The 26,079-nt window shown below is 39.6% G+C and overlaps 1 protein-coding gene across 1 annotated transcript in view; it reads right to left on the minus strand.

Moving 5' to 3' along the window:
* LOC136828628 (GPI ethanolamine phosphate transferase 2-like) overlaps positions 1 to 26,079 on the minus strand; it is a 63,041-nt gene that overhangs the window by 24,642 nt on the left and 12,320 nt on the right. Inside the window, exons 4-8 of the mRNA XM_067086658.1 lie at positions 25,644 to 25,853; positions 21,010 to 21,198; positions 12,126 to 12,253; positions 3,926 to 4,134; positions 1,576 to 1,796 (exon numbers count right to left, since the gene is read on the minus strand). Coding sequence (XP_066942759.1) covers positions 1,576 to 1,796; positions 3,926 to 4,134; positions 12,126 to 12,253; positions 21,010 to 21,198; positions 25,644 to 25,853 — 957 coding nt within the window. The remainder of the gene's footprint in view (positions 1 to 1,575; positions 1,797 to 3,925; positions 4,135 to 12,125; positions 12,254 to 21,009; positions 21,199 to 25,643; positions 25,854 to 26,079) is intronic.

Raw genomic sequence — 26,079 nt, forward strand, 5'->3', positions numbered from 1 at the left:
TGTCGTAGAACATGGCTCACGTAGCACTGCATCAGGGACAGGTGTAAGTGCACTATGAGACATGTCATGCATACTGATGTAATCCAAGGTGACCGTAACATGCACAGAGATGACAAGGAGACCCTGTCAGGCACTCAAGATAAATGGTGAACATCATACAACTCAGCAAGAGTGAAACAACTTATATATTAGAGTTCTATAGTGCCTAAAATCTATATACTGTAAATACCATGGTGAAATGAAACAAGGTAACCGAACTTCATGCCAAATACTGACACTAACCGAAATTGTCATGAAAGTGCATTACCTATAGCCTTGACATTGCACTTTATACCCCACAACAAAAGAATATGTATCAGTTCAAGTAAAACAAAAAATGAAATATTTACCTACTCCAACAGTAGTAGGCAATGATGCACAACAGTCATTTGTAGGAAACAGGTTACCTAAAAGGGCCAGAATGGCAGTAAGAAGACAACACTTACATTTGCCAGAGAAAAATATACATCAACATTTAAGGAATCTGGGAAAATATAACACAAGTCATTAACACGGGATAAACACTGAAATCCCTGCAGAAATATGAACAAAGCATGAAAAATTACAAAAAATATGCAAATATATATAGAAGCAGAGACAGCAAAATGCTGCTTGCTTGAGGGACACAATATAAGTGATCTGACTACTACAAATGCCCCAAGGAGAGCTACACTGAGAGACACTTGGCAAAGTGAGTGGGAGTTCTTTTTCCGGTGTATGTACAAGACACCCGGCAAAGAAAAACATAAATGATATTTATCGGCAGAAATGCAGACATAACTGGCTATAAAAAATCAATATTGGATTACAAAAGACAAAAACAATGCAAACTCATTTTAGAATTACCAAGTGAAAGATAATATTAGGGAGGAAAATTCGGAAGCATCAATAAACAAAAATTTATATAACAACCAATAACCAACACCAATAAAATGAACTAAAGCTAAGTGGTAGAAAACCAATCATGTACTTCATACACAACAAACAAAGGATGTAGTGCAACAAAACCTTCCTTTTAGTGGTAACTTAACAATAACTATTAAGACACAAACAAAACAATATCAGAAGTAAAAATTAGCAAAAGAAAAACACTAAGAAATGCCAAAATTATACAAGAAAAACTTACAATGGATAATGAGCAAATAATAAATGATTGTTACTTCTAGATAGAACTGGTACAGACAATACATGCAAACAGTTAATATTGCAATTTACACTAATTAACAAAGAAAAATGAAAAGGTTGAATAATGAGGTGAATTAGTAATGAAAAAGACAGAAAAAGAATAACCAATGATTTTAACTGGCTGGAAGATGCCAAGTTTACTGAGCAAAAAACAATTAAAGCACTGCAAACAATGGAATATATGGTTGGTTCCTTCAGCCAGGTGGAGTGTACACAACTGCTCTTCTTCTGTCTAGAAGAAAAAGGACTGAGAGTTTGGGAACACTGAAGACTGAAAATGTGGGTGCTATGTGGTTGATGGGCTTGTATGAAACAAATGTATATTCTTTCTAATTAACTTGTCATACTTACCATAATAACAATAATTGTAGAAGAAAAAATTGTAGGAAGGTCGTAACTCTGCAATTTTGAAGTTAAAGCATCTGAAGCCATTTGTTCACACTCCTGATAAAACTTCAGCACTCTCTTTGCCTCTGATTCTTTATAGTCCTCATCTGGAGGATCTTTATTCAATTTTTCCAATACTTCTTTGTGAAGTTTTGTAGCTTCTTCAAAAAGCAAATCAGCATTATCTGTAAAAGTATATCTCCAATTGCAAAATCTGTTATCAAATTAGCCCATTCAAAATACAAAAATTAAGACTAACCATTATTGATAGACCAATTCCAAGGTCTGTGGAAGTCCCAGAAACACCCTACTTTTGCCCAGAAAAAACAAAAGAGAAGCAGTTACTTAAAAATGTACTGCAAGTGAACTAATTGTCCATGTATTTTCATACTGATAAAAAATATTGTTAAAAAGTTGGTAGACATACATAAGTTATAAAAAAAGTGTTACCTTTTTCATATAATTTACCTTTCATGTGTACAATACAGTACCAAAATTTTATTAAAGTCCTACTAAATTTAGATCTACAATAAGATCAGTAAATTGCATTAATAATGACCTTCATATTAGGCTTTATTTAATTTTGGATAAACTTTACATATAAATATAATAACTGAATTATTAAAAATAATGACAAAATATTAGAATTAACTAAGTCATTTAACAATGGTCTTGAAGGTTCTGGTGATTTTTGCTATCTTCTTTTGATTTCATCCCTAATTCCATATAGATATTATCCAAGGGTGATCAAAGAAGAAAAAATTGTTTTTACAATGGTGCACCAATGTTTAAGAAAGTTTCTAGGGATGGCCCAAGGAACTAAGGTCTATTAACCTGACTTCAGTTTCTGGGAAGATACTTGAATTTATCATCAGACAAGATAATGTGATTTAAAACAGTCTAGTTCTGGTGATTCAACATGGATTTCCTAATAGATCATATTTATCCAACCTTTTAGACTTCTTCCAATACATGTTTAGTACTTATGGTAAAAGTAAAACAGTAAATATATTCCATCTACAATTCCAGAAGACATCTAACAAGGTGTCACATAAAAGATTAATGGGAAAAGTAAGAATTCAAGGTAACACAGACGAAGTAAGAGATTAGAAAGAAGGCTGGCTAAGTAACACAAATCAAAAGAGTTGTCATCAATGAGACATCCACTCATAGGCAAAATGTCACAGGTGCTATGCCTTGGGATTCAATGATTGGTCCTTCACTCTTTATTATCTCCATAAATGACCCAGACTTAGGACTGACTAGCTAAATAAGCAACTGTTGATAACACAAAATGGGCTTCTGATGCCATTCAACTTTGATAACTACAATCACACACATATGATACAAAAATAAGTGTCCTATGAGTCATTATCATTAGTGACTTACAACCTTCTAAGCAGTGTATACAAGCTGAAATGAAAACCCAGAAAACACTAGGTTACATTAAATGTCAATTTACTACTATGAAGAAGAATAATAACCTTATACAATAGTTAGAATAAATTTTCAAAGTATGTTGTCCCATTTTGGTTACCAGCCCAGAGGAAGGACAAAGAAAGATTAGAGATACAGTATAACAAATAAGAGCAACCAACCTTACATCATTATCAGGCACCTTGCATGTCATAAGCATAATAACATGGATTGTAGGAAACTACCTTACACAGTAACAAAACTACAGCCAAAGGATGGAAACTGGCTCTAAAAAGGTTCAACACCAGCCAAGGTGGGAACTTCCTCATTATAAGACAGCCTAATTTTGGAGTAAACTACCACTGAAGTTGTGAATAGTAATACAGCCAGATATATCAAGAACAGATTAGATAACACAACTGACACCCTAAAGTGATTTTTTAAAATTATTCTTACTGCCTTTACAGGTGTCCCTTTGGATAGACTAAAAAGTCACTAAGGCACCTTTGTCCATGTAATTCCCTGTAACTCCCATTCATATGGCTTTTGATATGGTACCCAAGGAAATAATTCAATAGTAAATGTAAACAATACTTACAGACTTATGTATGATAAACTACTCATTGTACTCTGACATCTCTCTCTCTCTCTCCACCCCAGCCTCAGGAAATCATTCAACCACCCATCCACACCATTCAGCTCCTCACACAATAAGCTCATCTTGCTCAGAAGTGTGTCATCAACAGAGTGCTCCAACCCAAGAACATTCACCTTCACCCAAAAACCCTGCCAACAGCCCACACAGGGTATTCTTGTGCGTTATAGGGCAGTACTAATGGAAAAGTACCTCAAAAGGATTCCTGTACACGTGAAGTAAAACACTGTGAAAAAATCTTACCATGATTAACACTAAGACCAGACCCACGAGCAACACCAAGCAGTTGTTTTGCAGCATTATGATGAAGCAGCATTCTTTTCTTTATATCAAGATGAGACACAACTTCAGTTATAGGACGTCCAACATTGCCTTCAGGAACTTCAACATTTGTCAGAAAAGCAAGAGTAGAAGCAACATCAACCTGCTTCACTTCTCGTGGTTTGCCGCCCCTAGAACCAAATTTCATTTAGAAATACTGTATGTGGAATTGAGCATTACGAGTAACATTATACTAAAAAGTTGGAGTACTGATAAGTTAAGTAAATAACACCATTCTTTATAGTTAAAACTGTGCACTTTCATCTAGAATAAAAAAATCAATTAACATGCTGAGCAAATAAAATTTTATATATATATATATATATATATATATATATATATATATATATATATATATATATATATATATATATATATATATATATGAATGTCTTTTTTCCTGTAATACTACAGTGTAATATGAATATAAGAAGGCCCATAAAACACTATTTAAACGTTGAAACCATATATTTCAGGCACTAGCTTCTGTGCCCCTGTTCACTGGTAGAATATGGACAGGTGGAAAGTTACAGTGGTATATATACAAAAACATAAAGGTGTGGCCCTATGCCTCCGATGTTATGGAGGTGGCGTTTCTTAAGAAGGAGGAGAATGACCAAATTCCCTAGTGGTTTTTGGCCTCATTAGCTCCTGAGGCCAAAAACCACTAGGGAATTTGGTCATTCTCCTCCTTCTTAAGAAACGCCACCTCCATAACATCGGAGGCCTAGGGCCACACCTTTATGTTTTTGTATATATACCATTGTAACTTTCCACCTGTCCATATTCTAACTAGTGAACAGGGGCACAGAAGCTAGTGCCCAAAATATATGGTTTCAATGTTTAAATAATGTTTTAGGGGCCTTCTTATATTCATATATATATATATATATATATATATATATATATATATATATATATATATATATATAAATATATATATATATATATATATATATATATATATATATATATATATATATATATATATATATATATATATATATACATACATACACACACAGTAATACCTCGATCTTGCACGATTCGAGTTGCGCAAATTCACAGACATACGAACTTTTCATTGGAACCTAACTAATTGTCATATGCGATTTTTTCACAGACATGCGACATTTGCGAATCCTTGAGAGAGGAGAGAGAGAAAGTGTGAGAGAGATAAGGGTTGTCCTTGCTTAAGAGAGTGAAATTATTTATCAATTATTACAGAGAGAGAGAGAGAAAGAGAGAGAGAGACAGAGAGAGAGAGAGAGAGAGAGAGAGTTATTCTTACGTTAGATATCAAAAGATGGAAATTCATGATCTATGAAGGAAAAAGGAAAAATAAAGAGAGAGAGAGAGAGAGAGAGAGAGAGAGAGAGAGAAAGAGAAATCCTTTGACACGTTGTGGGCAACAATTGACTCATTTGACAGCTTTGCCCTCACCCCTCTCTTCAAAGGTTTCATGAAAGATTGGGAAATGATAATTGTTTGTTTAAAATATCACATAATTTACTATAGAAATGTATAAATTTTGTAATTACAGTTTTATTATTATTATTATTATTATTATTATTGTCTATCTCAGTCATCCTATTTGACTGGGTGGTTTTTATAGTGTGGGGTTCCGGGTTGCATCTTGCCTCCTTAGGAGTCCATCACTTTTCTCACTATGTGCACTGTTTCTAGTAGTACACTTTTCTGCATGAGTCCTGGAGCTACTTCGGCATCTAGTTTTCCCAGATTCCTTTTCAGGGATATTGGGATTGTGCCTAGTGTTCCTATGATTATGGGTACAATTTCTACTGTCATATTCCATATCCTTCTTATTTTGATTTTCAGGTCTTCATACTTATCAATTTTTTCTCTTTCTTTCTCATCTACTCTGGTGTCCCATGGTATTGTGACATCAATGAGTGATACTTTCTTCTTGATTTTGTCAATCAACGTCATGTCTCGTCTATTGACACGTATCACCCTATCTGTTCTGATACCACAATCCCAGAGGATCTTTGCCTGATCGTTTTCTATCACTCCCTGAGGTTGGTGTTCATACCACTTATTACTGCAAGCTAGCTGGTGTTTCTTGCACAGGCTCCAGTGAAAGGCTTTTGCTACTGAATCATGCCTCTTTTTGTACTGGTTCTGTGCAAGCGCTGGACATTCACTTGCTATGTGGTTTATGGTCTCATCTTTCATATCGCACCTCCTGCATATGGGTGAGATGTTATTTCCATTTACTGTTCTTTGGACATATCTGTTTCTTAGGGCTTGATCTTGTGCCGCTGTTAGCATTTCTTCTGTTTTCTTCTTGAGTTCTCCCCTCTGTAGCCATTGCCATGTTCTTTTGTCTGTCTCATGTACTGTCCATGCATTGGTTTCTTGTGTCATTCCTCTGTTCTATTTTTCATTCTCCTGTCTGTGTATATTTCTGGGTCTTCATCTACTTTTATCAGTCCTACTTCCCATGCACTCCTTAGCCACTCATCTTGACTGGTTTTCAGATATTTCCCCAGTGATCTGCTCTCGATGTTGACACAGTCCTCTATGCTTAGTAGCCCTCTCACTGCTTCCTTTCGTGTTATGTATAGTCTACCTGTATTTACTCTTGAGGGTAGTGCTTTGTGTATTGTCATGTGTTTTCTAGTTTTCTGGTCTATGCTGCAGAGTTCAGCCTTCGTCCACGCCACTACTCCTGAGCTGTATCTGATTACTGGTACTGCCCATGTGTTTATGGCTTTTGTTATGTTTCTGGCATTGAGTTTTGACTTGAGTATCGCCTTAAGTGTCTGCATATATTATTTCCTGATTGTGTCCTTCATCTCTTGGTGCTTTATATCCTCTCCTTCTATTATTCCCAGGTATTTGCGTAGTGTCTCATCTATGTGTTTGATACTATTCCCATCTGGTAGCTTTATTATTATTATTATTATTATTATTATTATTATTATTATTATTATTATTATTATTATTATTATTATTAATTATTTATTATTATTATTATTTGAAAATTAATACTTATTATTAGGTAAATCATTTATTTATCATACAAAACAAATAAACATACATGTAACCATAAAAATTCTCTCATCTCAGTAAGAGATGAGAGAATTTTTATGGTTACATGTATATGTTTATTTGTTATGTTGATGAACAAATGATTTACCTAATAAGAAATACTAATTTTCAAATAATAATAATAATAATAATAATAATAATAACTGTAATTAAAAAATTTATACATTTCTATAGTAAATTATGTGACATTTTAAACAAACTAATATCATTTCCCAATCTTTCTTGAAACCTTTGAAGAGGGGGGATGAGGGCAAAGTTGTCAAACATGTCAATCGTCGCTCACAGCATGTCAAAGGATTTCTGGTACTCTCTCTCTCTCTCTTTCTTCTTTATTTGCATTTTTCCTTCATAAATCATGAATTTCCATCTTTTGATATCTAACGTAAGAATAACTTCTCTCTCTCTTTCTCTCTCTCTCTCTCTCATGTTATTCTCTGTTTCCGTAATAATTCATAAATAATTTAACTTGATATTTCAAGTAAGGACCTCTCTCTCTCTCTCTCTCTCTCTCTCTCTCTCTCTCATCTTATGTCTCCATAATAACTAATAAATAATTTCACTCTCTTAAGGACAACCCTTATCTCTCTCTCTCTCTCTCTCTCTCTCTCTCTCTCTCTCTCTCTCTCTCTCTCTCTCTCTCTCTCTTAGCGCTCTCCCATTTTCACAACTTATTATTTCTCTGCATGTTCTTACCTGTACAGTAGATAGTTTAAATTGATCTCATTTTATCTGGATTGTCTACAAACTGTAAATGGGCAAGTGTGGCAAATACGTTCTAAAACATAGAGACATAATAACTAGGAGTTGTATTAGTCCAAATAAAAAACACTGTTCATGAAAAAGCATTTCAGAACAAAGAGAAAGAGACATAGAATAAAGAAGTTATTAAAAAGAGGTTGAGAAGACTTCTAAAAATAGATCGGTTGGAAGGGGAGAGAGAGAGAAATTCTCTTCCAACTCTATTTTTATGTCAACCATTTACTTCTTTTTTATGGGTAATGTATTACACTAACTTTTAAATGAAATTACAGTAACTTTAATTTCATTTAAAAGTTACCTTAATAATTTGGGAGCATAATTAGGGTCATATTTAGTGTTTAAACTTTAGAAATAAGCATTTATTAGCATTTTTCGAGACCGTGTCAAACTTACGCAAAAATTTGCCTTGTGCTAGGGGTTCTGGCATCTAACCTCGTGTAAGTTCAGGGTATGACTGTACATAGATGACAAACATATGTACACAAAAATATGAGGTAAATATCAATAAGCTAAAGATGACATACCAATGCCAGTTAAGACAAGTATAAGACCATACTTTATGCAGAAAAATATTGGGAAGGAGTTCTTAGTTTTGAAGGAACTCTAGTCCCCATGGTTACTGATAGAGAATCGTCATTTGCAGACATTTCTTTGGTCAGATCTTTTAGTTTAAGTCACTTTCTTGGAATTTTACTAAATTCTAGTTACTAGGTCATAATGTAAAGACACTGATAATGAACAACTTTCAATTTGAAAATGTATGTTGAAAGATATGAAAGCATCAGTGGATATTACCATATTTCCAGCCATATAAGATGTACTTTTTTCCTAAAAAAAATTCCTTCAAAAATCATCTTGCATTTAACACCCAACTGGGTCGGTTTGGGTAGGCCTAAGGGTTTTGGTTATCAGTACTGCCTTATTTACTTGAGTATCATTCGATGTCGTGTATTGTGTGATCCTTAAAATTTTGTCCTTAACACATGATTTCATCACATATCTAGTGTATTGTGCAAGTTGCATTTTTTGGTAGATTACACTATGTTTAATGGCCTAAAAGCATACGTTCAACAAGCTAAATGTGAGTCATACCATACATTCAACAAAGCTTACTAAACTTATGGCTTGTCTAATAATTCAAAACTACTGTACTGTATATGCCAGCATATAAGGCGACCTTTTAACCTTGAAAAATCTCCCCCAAAGTAGGGGGTCGTCTTATATGCCAAATATAAAAAAGCAAACCTTAAATCTTGCTGAGATTTTTAATGATACGCTAGCCCCTGAAGTGTCAATAGTTGTGTCAACAGATAACTACCGTCACAACTATCAACACTGTAACCAAAACAACTGTGATACATAATGGTAAAAACCGTACGTAATTCAAGTGAATCGCTAGCGACATAACTATTGATACTGTAATTTACCATAATGATGTTAGGATGAGCGAGCTCCCACTTTGTTACCCACTTTGTTACTAGCTTTATCCAGAGTACCATTATTATAAGGTAATAATATTAGACAATTTTGTTACTGATGCTTATTATACAAAATGCCCCTTTAACAATGGCATGACAAATTTTTAAATTAATTTGTATTTTTCACAGCTATCAAACTAAGGTCTTAACATTAGGATAAATCTTCTGGCACCAGCTGGAATCTGGTAAAAAACAATAGGAATTGTTTATGCACAGAACTGGTGGCATCTGGCATCAGTCACGGGGATGAGGGAGGAAGCATATGTATTTAATTTTCTTCCAGCCCAGGGTTAACTAAAAGAGGGGTGGCTAGAAGTGGGCAGTAAATGTTATGACCGCAGGTTGGTTTGTTAGGAAAAATAAAATTAATTTATTAACTTCGTCATTTGTTCATATGCAGAACAAGCCTGGGTCTTAACATTAGGATAGATTCACCTTTGGTGGGAGGTAAGAGAATCTTGAACCAAATGGAGGTTCAGCACACTTGATCACACTTCCTGGATAAGAGAATTCAAAGGAAGGAGAAGAGAATTCAAAAGAAGGAGACCCAAGCCTCTGACTTGTTAGATAGATGGGTATCTAACAGTCAGACTACTGGGCTAAAATACACTGCAGAGATTCATTGCATAGGAGGAAGTTAAAGATCTATATCTGTTCAGATAACAAACTAGAGTACAGTAGCCACCTAAATGTGTTTATTATTGTTCCTCTCTCTCCTTGCTAGAGAGAGGAAGGGCTTGCTGCTGAAAAGTATATTCGTGCAGAATATTAAATACTCTAACAGTAAGGCTACTTGACTCACCTGTAGCTAACCAGTTCCTCCAGTGTATGACTGATCAATCTTCTTACCGCCCGTAGGTAGAGAAGAAAAGGGAAAGGGAAAAGGAAAAAGACCAGCCATCTCAATCATTCTCACTTTCATACCATCATCTTAAGCAAGATACAAACTGTCCTGCTAGGGGCATGAAATGAGCTACACAACTTGTTGATCAGCCACCGGACCCAAGGAAAAAGTGTCCAAGGACCTGTGGGCAACGTCCCGAAGATAGAAAGATGTGAAGATGGTTTGATGAAGCCAAGTACCAGCCTTCAAAATCCTATGAACAGATAGGTTCTTAAATGCTAATGGAGGGCCTAAACCCCTAACATCATGTGCTCTTGCATGCACTGTTAGAATCTGAGGTTGTAGAAGAGCTATAAGCATGTCTAATAACCTCACAGAGCCAGAAGGAGATGGTATTTTTGGGCACTTCTTTCTTGATCTGGCCTGTGCTTACAAAAAGTCTTTGACACCCCGGCCTGAGGTGACAAGGGCTTTTTCGGGTAACCTGCAGTGCCCTGACAGGATAAGAACAATTTGTCTGGGTTGTTATAAAAAAATCTCCCAAGGTAGGGATGGAAAAGGATTCAAACCTGTCATCATGAACCAATGGCTTCTAAGTCTTAGCTACAAATTCTGGGACAAATTTGAAGGCTACGGACCCCAACCCCTTGAGTTTTTAACATTAGAAGAGAGACAATGGAGTTTGCCCACTCTTCGATGAAACTAAAGCCAGTAAGAAGACCATTTTAAGGGTCAAGTCTCTGTCAGATGACCATCATAACGGTTCATATGGGGCTCGAGTGAGACTAGATGAGAAGACACAGGGATCATAGGCCTATGAGGAGTGAGGAGAGCTGCTGAACTGGGAACTGTCATGGCAGATGAGCTTGGGACTTGAGCAGTTGTTACTGCAGGCGCCAACTGAAAACAATGGGCAGAGTACACTGATCACCGATGTGGCAACACAGGAACTGAAGCTCTGGGCACCACAAAAGGGAGAACAGCAGGGCTGGCAACTGTCATCACGGATGACACAGGAATGCAAGATGGCATGAAATGGGATAAAAGGCCATCCAAGGTTGGTACTCCTGGCAGGCCTAGCAAAGCCCAGGTGTCAGCCATCTTCTGAGCTTCTGAACCTGAAACAGTAGAAAGGGATAGTGCTGCCTCCTCCTTCCCATGGGGGGAACTTCACCCCCCAAGAGAGTGGGGGCAGCAAAAGAGATAATATCCCCCGACCCCTATCCCGAAATTTCCAAAGACGAAGCTATGGAAAAATGGGAAGGAGTAAAATCTTCCAAGGAAGAAGCAACTGGAGGAAGATTGGGCAATGAAGAGGAACAAGGAGGAGTCTGAGAGGCAGCCATCAAAGGAGGAGAAAACCCCTTTTAAGATGGCACCTTCAACTTCCTCCTATGCTGCCTCTTCTTGGCAAAAATCCTCCACTGCTCAGGAGGCCAAGAACGACATTCAGAACAGGGATAAGTAATATTATAAACATTAGATCTGCATCTGCTGCAAGTAGAATGTGGATCAGTCTCAAAGGAAGCCATACCAACCCCAGGAAATTCTCTCTGAGGCTTAGTACTGGGAAGCTGAAATAAGTTTTGGGTCTGCATGATCAAACACAAAACAAATACCACACAAATAAGCACTAATGCACAAGCACACAGATTAGCACTAATTCACGAAACAAAGGGTAAACCAAAGAAGGTAAGCGGGCAGGAAAACACTGGCTTCTGGAAGGAAGGGCAGCAGCATGTCCTAGCAAGACAGTAAGGAAGAAACTGGATGGATCACATGCTCTCGGGTTAAGGGAGGTCAGCTGATGCCTTCTCTCTCATCCAACTGGCCGAACCCCATTGCCACCAATATCTTGTTCTACAATTTCATATGTTTTTTACCAGTTTCCAGCTGGCGCTAGAAGATTTATCCTCACATTAAGACCTAGGTTTGTTCCTCATATGAACAATTAATGTTTTCTTACATAGCCTTTCCAAAAGTATTAGAAAACAGCATTGCTGAAGTAGTGACTTCTGAGTGAGATGAACCTCCATGCCCACCGGCATCACTCATGCCATGGTCTCCACACACCAGAACTAAGTAAGGTTTTTCCTGAAAGCAGTAAAATTGAATAGTTCAAGAAAATGACATTTTTATGATAAAATAAAGTTTTATATATACTTACCATGCAATTACATAGCTACTAGCTTTCCACACGGCAGTCTTAAGAATTCAAATTTTCATGGTGGCGTTACCATCGCTAGTATAGGTGACAGGATTCCGCCCACTTTCAGGACTGATAAGTACAACTCAGCAAAGAGCTTCAATTCGTTTGATGCCTAAATGTCCAATGCGGGGAGGAGGGTGGGCTCCGATAATGTAATTGCTCGGTAAGTATATATAAAACTTTATTTTATCATAAAAATGTCATTTTTATATAAGTGAATTACCAAGCAATTACATAGCTGACTCCACATTGAGAGGAGGTGGGAATCATGGACATGTTCTAATCCAAAACATTAATAAAGATAATGACTGAACTAGAGAGTTTGCTAGCATTGGGTCAATGCCTGCTGTACCTTAACTGATAAGAAAGCTGCTTTAGGTGGGTACCGCCTCTTGTCGGCATTCATCTTAACCTGTAGAGGATGTGGCAGTATTGGCCAAGAGTCGCCTCTACTTTAGTGGGTACTTTGCAGCCATGGAAGTTCACTGATTGCTGACAAAGACAAAAAAATAGCGCCCTTGCCCTAAGGCCTTACAACAAGGTGAAGGGACAGAAGAGGGACAGAGAGCACTCTATGCTTCCTTTGTCAACTATGCCAGCCACGGATCCCGGAAGCTGGCGCCGAACACCTGGAATTTGGCGCCGAGAGCCCCACTGTTGACACCTAGCACCCAAGTACTGGCTCTGAACTCTCCACAGTTGGCGCCAAATGGTCGAGCGTGTAAGAATGACGAGGTGGGCGCCAAGCGAGTCGAAAAAGAGGGACGCTCCTGGCTGAGAGCAACAGCTCGAACCTCATGAGCTTTGACTGTAAGGGAAGATAAAACATCTTCATGAACTTGAGAATGCACTTCTGTAATCGAAATTCTAAGGAAGAAAGAAGGCATTTTCTTTGACAGAGGGCGTGAAGGGATCTTCACTGAACAGTGAAGCTTGTCGGAAGGTCCTCTGACCTTTTCTGTCCACCGAAGATAGAAATTCAAGGTTCCCACAGGACAAAGAAGTCTCTCTCTCCTCTGCCCCGAGGATGTCCGTTAAGCTCCTAATAATGAATGAGCAAGGCTGAGGCTTGGAAAGTCCTCATTCTTGGAGAGAGAGAGAGAGAGAGAGAGAGAGAGAGAGAGAGAGAGAGAGAGAGAGAGAGAGAGAGAGAGAGAGAGCATATACTGCAATTTCACTTGCAAAACCTACTCTCATGTTGAAGGCTAACTGCTTGCTAACAAGTTTGCGATTGCTAATGCCACGAGAAAGAGTGTCTACCCAGTGAGATTCTTAAAAGAGGTCGATCTGGGATGTTCGAAGGATGAGCTCATAAGCCACTTCAGAACAATGTCCAAATTCCAAGAGAGAAAATCAAAGCTTTCTAATAGGGGTTTTGAAGGATCTGATAAAATCTCTGAGGTTTTAGAACAATGACCTATACCCCTTTAAGGTAGAGGGAGACAACTTCCTATCGGTTCTCAGGAAAGGCAAAAAGTCAGCTAACTGGCTTATAGAGGTTTCGGAAGACTAGATATTATTTGTCGATACCACCCTCTGAAAACTGACCACTTGGATTGGTAGAGCCTGCTAGCAGAAGATCTTTTGCACCTAGCAAAAGCCTCTGTAGTTTGCTTCGAAAAGCCTTTACACTCTGATGATGCTCCAGACAGTCTGAACCTGTTAGGGCCCGAGTGGACAATCCCTGATGGGACCTGAGCAAGTGTGGTTGTTTGAGCAGCGACTGTCTTTGTGGCAGAAGTCTTGGGAAGTCCACTAACAGGCACAGCAGATCCAGAAACCATTCTTTCCTGGGCCAGAATGTATCGCTGATCAATTCAGAAGGTAGGAAGGCATAGACAACCAGCCCCGTCCAATCCAACAACATGGCATCCATTGTCCATGCGAGCTGGTCTGGGACTGGGAGCCACAGAGAGGTATATGATAATTTCTCGATGTTGCAAAGAGGCCCACAGCTGGTTTGTCTCATAGTTTTCAGAAATCGTTGCATACAAGAGAGTCCAGAGTCCACTTCATTGGAAAAACCTAATTGCAGTGATACAATCCATCCGCAAGGACATTCATTTTCCCCCAAACAAAGCGAGTAACAATCTTCACCTAGTACTGATTTGCCCAGAGGAAGGGGTTCTTTCACAGTCTCACAGAGAGAGAAGGAGTGGGTGGTCCCTTGTTTGTGGACATAAGACAAGGCTGTGGTGTTGTCCGCATACACTGCTACAATCTTCCCTGCTATCAGAGGAGCGAAAGAATGAAGGCCCAGATGAATAGCCTTTAGCTCTTTGAAGTTAATATGTAAGGACCTCCAAATCGAAGTCCATGTTCCCGAGACCCTTTGACTCCCTAAAAGGGCTCCCTAACCTAGATCGGAGGCATTGGAATAAAACTCTAGGCTGGGGTACAGCAGCAGAAGAGATATTCCGCCTTGAATCTTTTCTTCTAACAAACAGCATTGAAGATCCTCCTTGATCTATGACGAGATGGGGACGACAAAGGAGTCTGGCAGGGTCTTTCTTCACCAGCTTGCTTTCAAGTAAAATGGCAGGGGCCTCATGCAAAGCCTATCCAACTTCACAAATTGCTCTATTGAGGCCAACATACCTAGGAGACTCATCCACTGGACTGCTGGGCATACCAGGAGAGAGAGAGGAACTCCCGAACAGTCTGTAGGCAAGACTCTATCCTTTTGGGGAATAGAAAAAAAACCCAAAAAGTTCGAGAGTCCAGAATCATCCCTAAATAGGGAATCTTCTGTGTTGTAGTCAACTGTGACTTCTGCAGGTTTATCAAAATGCCTAACTCCTGCGTTAGGCGAAGAGTCTTCTTCAAGTCCTCTGCACACTGCACTTTCGACTTGGAGAGACGAAGGCAATCGTCCAAGTAGAGGGATACACTGATCCCGAGAGGATGAAGCCTTTCTCAAGAGAAGCAAGGGTCCTGGTGAAAACTTGAGGGTCTGTGGACAGACTGAAACAAAGGGCCCGAAATTGGAAGACTTTGCTTCTAAACACGAATCTCAGAAATTTGCTGGAGGCTGGATGGATGGGAACAAGGAAGTATGCATCCTTCATGTCCAGGGAGACCATCCAGTTGCCATGATGGAGGGAGGACATGACAGAGCAGAGTCTCCATGCAAAATTTCATCTTTACTACAAATAAGTTCAGGGCGCTGATGTCCAGGACAGGCCTCCAGCCCCCTGATGATTTGGGGACTACCAAGAGTCGGTTGTAAAACCTCTCCGACGAATGATCCAGTACCTCCTCTATTGCCCCTTTGTGAATCAGGGACTCTATCTCTTGAGCAAGAGCCAAAACCTTTTTGGACCCTACTGAGTAGGTCGTCAAGATGATCAAAGACCTGGACAAGGGAGACCTGTCTCTGAGAGGAATGAAGTAGCCACTTCTCAGTGCTTGGACCACCCAGGGGTCCGCTCCTATGCGACTCCATTCCTCCCAAAAGAGACAAAGCTCACCTCCAACGGTTGCATGAAGGACAAAAGCTTCATTTCTTAGCGGTGGGCTTGAAAGTAAACTTCTTGATAGACCTCGAGGGAGGATGCAGGTTAGCTCGAGGTCTGGGTTGCAAGGGCAAGAAATATTTGGAAACAGAGGGAGTTTCCTTCGGGTGCTTGGCAGACTGAGCTAAAAGATCCATAGTGGATTTCTTCTGCAGGGCTAATAATACTTCCTTAACCCTTTAACGCCGACTGGACGTATTTTACGTCGACAAAAATTGTCTGTCGGGTGCCAAGTGGACGTAAAATACGTCGACTACAAAATTTTAAATCACGCGCCTTGAGGGATGCTGGGAGTTCACGGATCACGCTGTTGTTTTCTTTACAAGCATGACGAGATGGACAAGATCGAGAGAGGAAAACAATCTTGGCCAAGGCGAACGCAGCTCGGTGCGTAGCATCAACCAGACCGGAGAAGTCCCCTTGGGAGAAGGCAATGACTCCCAATGAAGGCACCTCTCCCGTGGCATAGAAGCGGTATTTCTCCTTCAGAAGCTTAGAGGGAGGGAAAGCAAAGGTAGCTTTACCTTGCTTCCTCTTGTAGGTCAACCACTCATACACCTCTTGAAGGAATTTCTTCAAAGAGGAGGAAAACTAACTTGGGGAGAAAAGCAGCGTTCAAAGAGCGTTTCCTCATGAGGAAGGTAGGCGCTGGTGAAGCAGAAGAAGTAGACTTGAAAAAGTCAGGAAATTTTGCCAGGAAGAACTTCAGCAAACTGGAGTAAGCCGATGAAGGGGTGGAATCGTGCTCTGCTTCCTCCTCATCCGATGAAATAGGAGAAAAGATGGATCCTTGCTGTTTGAAGAAAGATCTTTCTTCAAAAAACCCATAATATCCTCCAGCTTACGATGAAGTGGGGCCAAGGAAGAATCCTCCTGAGAAGACAGGTGTGGAAGCGGCGAGGTTGGAGCTGAGCGGACTGAAGTTAGTGCCACTCAGGCTGGAGAAGCAGAGTGTGTCGCTGAAGTGAGCGACACGCGACTGAAAGGAGATGGGCACTTGGAAGTGCAAGACCGAGGAGAAGAGGGTGATGGACGCTTATGAGGAAGATCAGAACGTCTAGGCACAAGCACTGGTCACGCGAAAACCTCATCAACTTCTGGCTGTCTGAAGGTGGAACGGTGGAATGGTGAAACTGCACGAAGTTGTGGACTGGCATTTGTCTCCTTATACCTCTTAGCAGGAGAAAGAGAACTGTCCGCAACGGCGGAATGCCTCTTCAAAGGCCTAGAGGTGACAACTCAGAGCCGCTGGAGCGTCCTGTCAGGCGACAAGTCACCCGAGTCCGATGACAGATGATCAGCACTAACCGAGACTCCTTTCCAGTGGCGCTTGATGACAGATGATCAGCACTAACCAAGACACCTTTCCAGTGGCACTCAGCTGCAGCCTGGGAATACACAACAGGCTTGGTGGAAGGGGCAACTACCTGTGGGCAAACTCCATCAGCCTCCCTTGGACCTCTGGTACGTCTACTCCCCAGTGCAGGGGGGTGGGACAGGGACCTTCGTCTAAGAGCACTGGTGGGATAGGTAGCCACCTCCTCATTATGCACAACACTGTCACTTTGCACTGCACTACTGACACTGGGACACTGAATCCTGTAACTGTACTGGCTAAAAATTCAAATTTCTTATTGAACCTAGATTTGAGACTGGCAATGGTGTCGAGATTGGCAGCACGGGAACCTAATAAAGGAGTATGTGGTAACAAAGTAGGAGGGCTAAGGATTGGAGACAAAGCATGGATTTGAGGAAAAGAAATAGCACTATCTCTTACACAAGAGGAGATGGAACAGGACCTACACTAGCCTTATTCTCGGCTCTAAGGGCCACACTTCCTATTTCTATTCCTATCCAAACTCACTAAATGCGATATCAAAGTCACTTTTGCTTGTCCCAATCCTGATATTTTGAACAAGTAAGATATATATATTACTGTCTTGCCCCACTACATTTCACACATTTAGCATGAGAATGAAAAGAGAACTTAACTAATCTCGTTCTACAACACATCCTGGCTAATTAGAATAAAGTTGACCACAGCTAACAAAATTGCTAAATAGCTGAGAAAAATATTCGGCGCACACCGAAAACAAGGAAAACTTGAATACTTCACCAAAGAGCTGGACAAATATATCCAAAAAATAATGATGAAACTGCACAAAACCACCGATGTTGGTCGGCAGCTGGCAGAAAACAAATTGAAGCTCTTTGCCGAGTTGTACCCATCAGTTTCGAAAGTGGGCAGTACACTGTCACCTACACTAGTGATGGTAATGCCACCGCGAAAATTTGAATTCTTAGGACTGCCGTGTGGAAAGCTAGTAGCTATGTAATTGCTTGGTGGGTCACTTATATAAAACCTTGTATTACTGATGCTAAATCTATCAGTCTTGAATACTGAAGTATGAATCAACTACTTCTAGCCATACACAACACATGTATTCCTACATAACACTGTGCCTTGAAGTAGCTAAATTTTTTAAATAACTCAAACTCTGGAATTCTGTAAACTTTTCTGATATGAATGATTACTGAATTAAACTTCTGATCCTCTAATGACGTTAAAATACACACAAACTTAACCTATGTCCAATTTAAGTATTTTATAATACCATAACTTTTTATGATACTGAAGTTTTTCATGCAAACCCAATAATCAAATATATGCCCCTTGTCGTGATCCATGACTTCCCCAGGACCATTAGTCCTTTGTCATTCAGGAAGATGAAGGCAGTCCCACAGAATACAAAAAACACATTCTCTGGCTCCTCAATTATGTGTTAACCAATAACTTCACTTTTGGTGAAAACTGTATGTGAGGCAAAAAGATTCATGGGGCTGGCAGGAGGGCACTCATTATATGAGTCATGACACTGTACAAAAAACTTATTTTAATATAGCTCCATAAGTTTACATTTCTTTCCTGTAGTAAGCTCCTTCAAACACACTCAAAAAGAATGATCTTCATCTGTCCAGTGATACAAGTAGATAGAAAAGAACCCTTAATGATGGTTACCTGTCTCTATGTATGTCTGGCAAAGTGTAAGCACCTTGTCATTTTGCCTACCTTTTTGTTTTCTCCTCAAGCATTGTTTTCATCATAAACTTTTCATTACCTTTTCTTCTATCTCACTGCTACACCAGCTGATGCTTACAAATTTTATCCCTAACTTTAATTATGCTTTTAGAGATTCTTAAGAACTATTCCTAAAGCAATATATGCACAATATTATAATCTCCAGCAACTTTACACTAGAGTTTAAATGACTTCATGGTGAAATTATAAACTGGGTCACTCGTTAGATGGAAAGCTTTCCATTCAACTTTTGATATTAACGTTTGTATGTGAAGAGCCTCCCCAGAATTCATTTTAGGAAGATGCTATGGGAATAACAGACCCACAGCAAAATGCTGCAAGATGGGGATAAAATGTATATACGACTAAATGATGAGCATGGAGGCTTGAAAATGACTCATAAAGGAAGGAAGAGGAAATGAAAATAATTGACAAGACAGACAGATTAAGGGAGAAAAATATAGGAAGATGATAAAAATAACAATGAAAATAGGGTATGGCTGCAATTAGGGCCTTCAACTTTCCAGAGGTAGTGTCGACATCTTTAGCTATGTGCTTGGCTCTCTGACTGATCCTATGTCTCACGGCCACATCAGTGTTCATTGCCTTGTGAAGAATTTATCTGATCTTAGCAGATCATATATGATTAGTTGTAATTAGCTGATCACTTGTTGGTTTTAATGAAACTGGCAACATGCCTCATAATGCAGAAGTCAGCCTTCTTAACAAGATGGTTCAGGGCAGACAGGCTAGGCTCCCACTACATTTTGTTGAGCTATTAACAGTGACATAGTTTAACAATCAAAGTAAGAACGAACCAAATGCTTAACATACAGAACTCTTAAGGCAAGTGTAAAGGTTAACCTGTCAGATAGGATTCTCTCACTGCTTGGGGAATGCATAGTTCTCCAACTGAATGGCTCAGGTTACGTTAGGATAGAAAAATGAGTTGGTATATGGATGGGCAGTGTTTGATGATTTGAGGTGCTATTTTTTGGCTAGATATCTAATGCTGAATATTGGATATACAGTATATCCTAAAGTGGATGCAAGTGGTATGTTATACTAGTGCTTTGAAAGCTCAAAGCCCAGAAAGACTAGCTCCCCAAAATGTGGCCTCACTTTATCAGTATCATTATACAACAGGTGAACCTTAACTCTATAAGTACTTACGTCAGTTTACCATATAATTTCTTTTTAATGCTGTCAGTTATAAAGCAAGAATGTAACCAAAGCTTGGAAGTGCACCTTTAAGCATAACTTCCCTGACAAGGTACACAGTGCTTTTCAAAAATAACCTCTGGATTTTTCAAAACAAGTTAAACATCAAAGGTTTTTCAGGATTGAACTCAGTTCCTATACTGTATTATAAACATTGCAGGCACCATAAGCTTTGCAATTAATTATACTGCACTGCAACTGTGCCTGTAAGTAATTTTACATAGCTATTCAGTCTTGAAAAGAACAATACTTTCATTAGTTTCAATTCTAAAAGTCCACTTTAAGATATTATTTTTGGTTAAAATAGTAAACACTAACAACAATATGCTATCAAAGGACATGTCAGTTATTATTATTATTATTATTATTATTATTATTATTATTATTATTATTATTACTATCTATCATTTTTATTATATTAGACTATTGAGTAACATTTAGACTTTCCCAGTACTTGTCTTAAGGATTTATTCAAGTGGAGAAATTCTGAGGACAGTAAAATCAAAGAGGTTGGACACCTAAGAAGAGAGACCCTGAAAGTCAAAAAACAATGTAATTGGGCATGAAGGGACACTGAAATGACCCTTTAGTACCATTAGAGCTGTATTTTATAGTCTGTAAAACCATACACAGCATATATTGATCAAGTATAAAAATATGAAAACAAATAGATAAACAAATGCAGTAAGCCTGTGGAGCCTGAGACGGCCAAATTTCCAGCATATTTCCAAGCATTCATTTGCTGATTTTTCCCTTACATAACAAGACACTTCAAACTCTGCACTTAGTACTAGCCTCATTATTTCAAAATACTAACAAATTTTACCTTTTTTTGCAGTCCTTGTTGGATATCATGAAGTACACGATCCATCTCTAGTAATTTAGGACCAATCAAGGAACTCATGGGACCTTCCAAATGACCTATATGATCAAGACCCAAGTAGTGCAAGATGAGGACATCCCAATCATCTGACTTCATCTCATTAGGAATATGTCGAGTTACATTCCTGTCAACCTGTCAAAACAACCATTACTAGCTTTATATTTGCTGACCACTTAATGCTTTACATTTTATCATCACTAGTAATCACTGTATTTAGCAAACACTGATATCTAAATCTAATAATTTCTTATGCAAGTTGTAAAATATAAAAATGTTATTATGTACTTATCGAGTAATTATATTGCTATACTTTCCACTCATGCGACAGCTTAAATTTTAAAATTCGCAGTAGCGCTCCGATTGTTTAGTGCAGGTGACCAGTCCAGCCCATTAACAGGAATACTAGGAACGGCTTAGCAGAACAACCTCATTCTGTTTCTGCCCTTATGTCCATCGGAGGGGAGGAGGGTGGGCTCCGACCCTGTGATTGCTTGGTAAGTATATATGAAACTTAATTTTATTATGACATTTTCATATAAGTAATAACATTTTCATATAAGTAATTACAAGTAATTGATTCCCACATTGACAGGAGGTGGGATACATGGACAAATTCCATCCCAAAACATTAAGATAAGTAATGAATTCAAAACAGAAAAAGCTGCTAGCATTGGAAAACAATGCTTGTCGTTTCCGTATCAGTTAAGAGAGCCATTGCAGGAGAATACTGCCTCTGGTTGGTGCCTATCTTAACTTGTAGTGGCATGGCAGTATAGCCGAGGATCACCTCTACTTAAGTGGGAGCTTTGCAGCCAATGAATATTCTGCTAGCTGGCAAAGCATAATTAGGTGCCCTTGCCCTGGGCACAGTACCAAAAAATAAAAAAACAACCAGTTAACTTTGTCATCTACACTGAAATAAAACAACTACCCACCACCTGGCTCCCAAAAAAAATTCTGCACCTCACTATAAAGTGAAGAGATAGGAGGAGAAAATCCTCTGTTTCCTCCCTCAGTGCCATGCCAATTACTAATATGGGTCTCAAGATACTGCAAAAATTTTCAAACACTGTTTTGACTTCAAGGATAATTTAGAAGTGAAGAACTATTACACTTCCAGTGGGCTGATTGCCAAATGGAAATGAGTGGCATGTTGAGCCTGAAAGCTAATGAGATAGAGGCAATTCTGGCATCTTAGATTTCCTTCAACAGGTAGGCAAATTGTTGTCCTGAATCTGTGAGTGCATCTCAAAAATAAAGTTCATTGGAGATGAAGGACAATGCATTCATAAACTGAGGGCAAGACAGGATCTTGTCCGGACAGTCTAGGTATGGATGGACCTCTGATTAAAAAGCTTTTTTAGGTAAAACCTGAAAACTCAAACTAGATATTTCACTCACTCTCCCAGAGCCAGGGATGTCCAACAATCACTTAAGGGAAAATGCACAGACCCTGTTCACAGACTGTCTCTCCCTGAGCAGAATCTGCTTGCTTGTCTATATTCTGAAGCTCACTAACTCGTTTGGCATTTGCTAGGGCTACAAGGAACATAGTTTTCTAGTTAAGTTAAGAGTCGTGGAACGGAGAGGCTCAACAGCGGGGCCAGTTAACCACTCGAAAGTTACTTCCAAACTCCAATATACGGGGTAGACTCCTCTCTGCCTTGGAAGTCTTGAAAGACTTCATGGGTTGCTAAGATCTTGGTTAGAAGATAAAACTAGACCTTTGTGTTTACATACTAAGCCTGGCATTGCTCTATGCCCCTTGAAGGTGGATGAAGAGAGTCCCCTTGGCGGTCCTCAGGTAGGAGGAGTCCTGCTATCTGAGCTAGAGGAATTCCCAGACAAGATGTTATAGCTGTTACACCATCGACGGAAGACTGCACACTTAGATTGGAGTACTTGGCAAGAAGATTGCTGTCTGCATCTTGCAAGTCTCTGCAGTCAGTCTTGAAAAGTTCACTTCTTCCAGGCAAGCTCCCGGACAGTCTGTAAATCTGTCCGAGAAAAAAGTCGTCCACCCTTTAGTTGTAGCTGTTGAAGTGAGGTTAGGTTGTCTGAGTAGATATGGAATGTGGAAGGAGTCGTGAAGAGTCCATCAACAACCATATCTGGTTCAGGAACCCATATCATGGTCTAGGACGGGGCTAAGTGTCTCATCATTACATTGCGGTGAACTTGAAAACTTGTTCAGCCCTTCCTTGACCAAATTGGAAAGTGGAAGGGCGTTAAAGGTCCAGGTTGGACCTAATTTGCAGCATGGCATTAGTTGCCCGTGCAAGAGGGTCTAGGACCGAAGAACGAAATGAGAAAGGCAACGGTTCCTTGAGGTAGCAATCCGGGCCACAATCGATCTGTCCCATAGATTCCACAGATTCTGCCAGACCAGGGGATCCAAGGTCCACTTGGCAGGAAGGACAAGCTTCTGACAGTTCAGTGCATCCACCATAACTAATTTGTGTGCCCTGAAAAAGTCAAGGGACTAGAAAACTTGATTTGACATGGCCATAGTACGAGTTCTCTGCTGACTGGTGAGAGAGAGAGAGAGAGAGAGAGAGAGAGAGAGAGAGAGAGAGAGAGAGAGAGAGAGAGAGAGAGAGAGAGAGAGAGAGTCTCCTTGCTTCCTACTTTTTCATATGCTTAAGGACTGTGGTCTTGAACCAAGATTACCTCAGTCTAGGTGTGAAAATGGGTCGAGAAGAATTGAAACCATGAGTGCAAAGCTTTCAGCTACCTAACAGAGATGCGAATATACTTCGGAACGTGGTCTTGTGACAAGATTACCAGTCTAGGAGTGAAATAGGGTTGATAAGCGTTGAAGTTGTCAGTGAAAAGCCTTCAGCTATCCGAGAAGACTCTGTTCCTCAGAGGGCCGAGCCTCGGAAACTACCCGGTTCCCCAAGCAGGCTTCCCAACCCAGATCCTAGGCGTTTGAACAGAAAACTAGGTCTGAGTTTGGAGTAGGAACGCACCTCCTGTCCAATGCTTTATGTTTGGACAGCCAGTACTGTAGGTCTGACCTAATTCAGGCCTAAGGGAAAAAAAAAAAAACAAAAGTGTCCAGCTGCGTTTCCCTGCCCCAAATGTTAGAAGACCTCCTCGCACTTTCCTTCGAAGGTAATCAAAGAAGTCAGTCATCTAGGTAAAGAATGATGTTCTAGAACATGAAGTCAAACACTAGAGGAGTGAGGACTCAAGAGTAGGCTTGCCATAGAGAGGCCGAAACACAGATCCTCGCATTAGAGGACTCTGTCTTGCCAGACAGACTTGAGATACCCCAGAGTCCGGCAGGGACATAGAAGGATACTTCCTGCATAACTCAGGTCTTCATTCAAACGCCCTTGGAGAGTGGATGACAGGATTGTCTGGTTCATCTTTATCCTGAATTTCATCTTCTACTCTAAGAAAAAAAAGGGGCGTTTTGGGCCGTGCAGATTCGCTGACTACTATGCGGTCTCACAGACAATCGAGGGAACTTGCAGATCCTCGTCTTGATCCGCAGACCACCATGCGGACTAGCTGCTGACCCTGCGGACTCTTTGACAGTCGGCGGACACTTGGACACTCAAGCGGACTCGATTATAACGAATCCAATAACACTACACACAGGCCAAAGACATATGCAGAAAACACAGAATCTAGCACAGGCAGAATTGTGCATTTGACAAACTGATTCAAACCCTTCTGCAGAACAGACAGTTCTTTCAACTGTGTCCTGAGGGAAGAGGAAATGTAGGCCCGGAGGCAAAAATAACAGGGCTGAATGTGACTGTGTGACTCCCTCAGCAGTAAAAGAGCACCCAAGTTTTCTTTTCTTGAGGTTTCAAAGTAAAGAGTGGAGATCTCTAAAAGACATCTCAATCATCCTTACCCACAGCAGGACAGGACTCAGAGGCCAACCGAGGTAATGTCTCTCAACTAAAAACTGGAAGTCCTCTAACTTCTTAACCAGAGCTTCTGCTGTATAAGAGGAGGGAGCTTTCTTCATGAAGCTCAAAAATACTGGACATAAATGTCCTCTGAAAAGGGGACCTCTCTATATGCAGACTAATGCTCTCTGTATGGCACCCTGAAGCGGGAGACTGATACTGAAGAATTGGTGCCAGGTTATCAGGAACTGGTGCCGGTCACTTGAAAAAACCAGAGCCAGGTGCTCAATCGGGAACTGGCGTTCAAGAAAGAACAACAGTGTGTTCTAAAAAACTGTCTGTGAGTGGGTGATAAATGTTCACAGGCAGGAGTCATGTACTGGATAGATATCTACACTATGCAGGTAAATACAGTAATAAAACACTTCAAGCATGATTTGTGCCAAATGATGGCTTAGCTACCACTTCACAAAAGTACAGTATGTATTAGTAGCTTTCTGTACAATTACGGTGAGTGAAACAATACAAATTCACTTAAAAAGTAACTTCAGAAATCATTCACTTTAGCAAAGAAAAAATACTTAATTACAGTGATAGTTTTTATGAGAAAAATTCTTAATAATGTACATGGTTACTTTGATTGGAGTTTTAAATGTTTTTACGTGAAAATGGATACACACTATAATTATACATTTACAAAAACTTTACCTCAGTGTAATCTGAAACAAAAAATGATGTGACGCCATCATATTTTGTAAACTGCTTCGGAAAGAGGCTCAGCCATGTATTATCACCATAAAAATGAATGCGCTTGCCAGCATCAACCCACCGCTGGATGAGGTTATCATCAACCAGTTCACCTGCTCCAAAATTGGTTATTATGTCCATGAAACCTGGAATGCTTCCAGTCACAAGTGACTGAGAAAGTAGTAACTGATTAGGTGAATATCAAGAACAGGCAATCTTATCTGAACAGTACTGCTACAAACACTAATTCACAATCATGCCTAGTACAGTATTCTAGTTGGAAATCTGCTCATTTTCAGAAATAAAACCACCTATGTATTTGAAAACAACTTTCCTTTTCAAGCAAAGTCTTCTGAGCAATATATTGTATTAGTATACTACTTTTGGCTTTAGTCCC

The sequence above is a fragment of the Macrobrachium rosenbergii genome, chromosome 43 (assembly GCF_040412425.1).
Source record: "Macrobrachium rosenbergii isolate ZJJX-2024 chromosome 43, ASM4041242v1, whole genome shotgun sequence".
NCBI lineage: Eukaryota > Metazoa > Arthropoda > Malacostraca > Decapoda > Palaemonidae > Macrobrachium > Macrobrachium rosenbergii.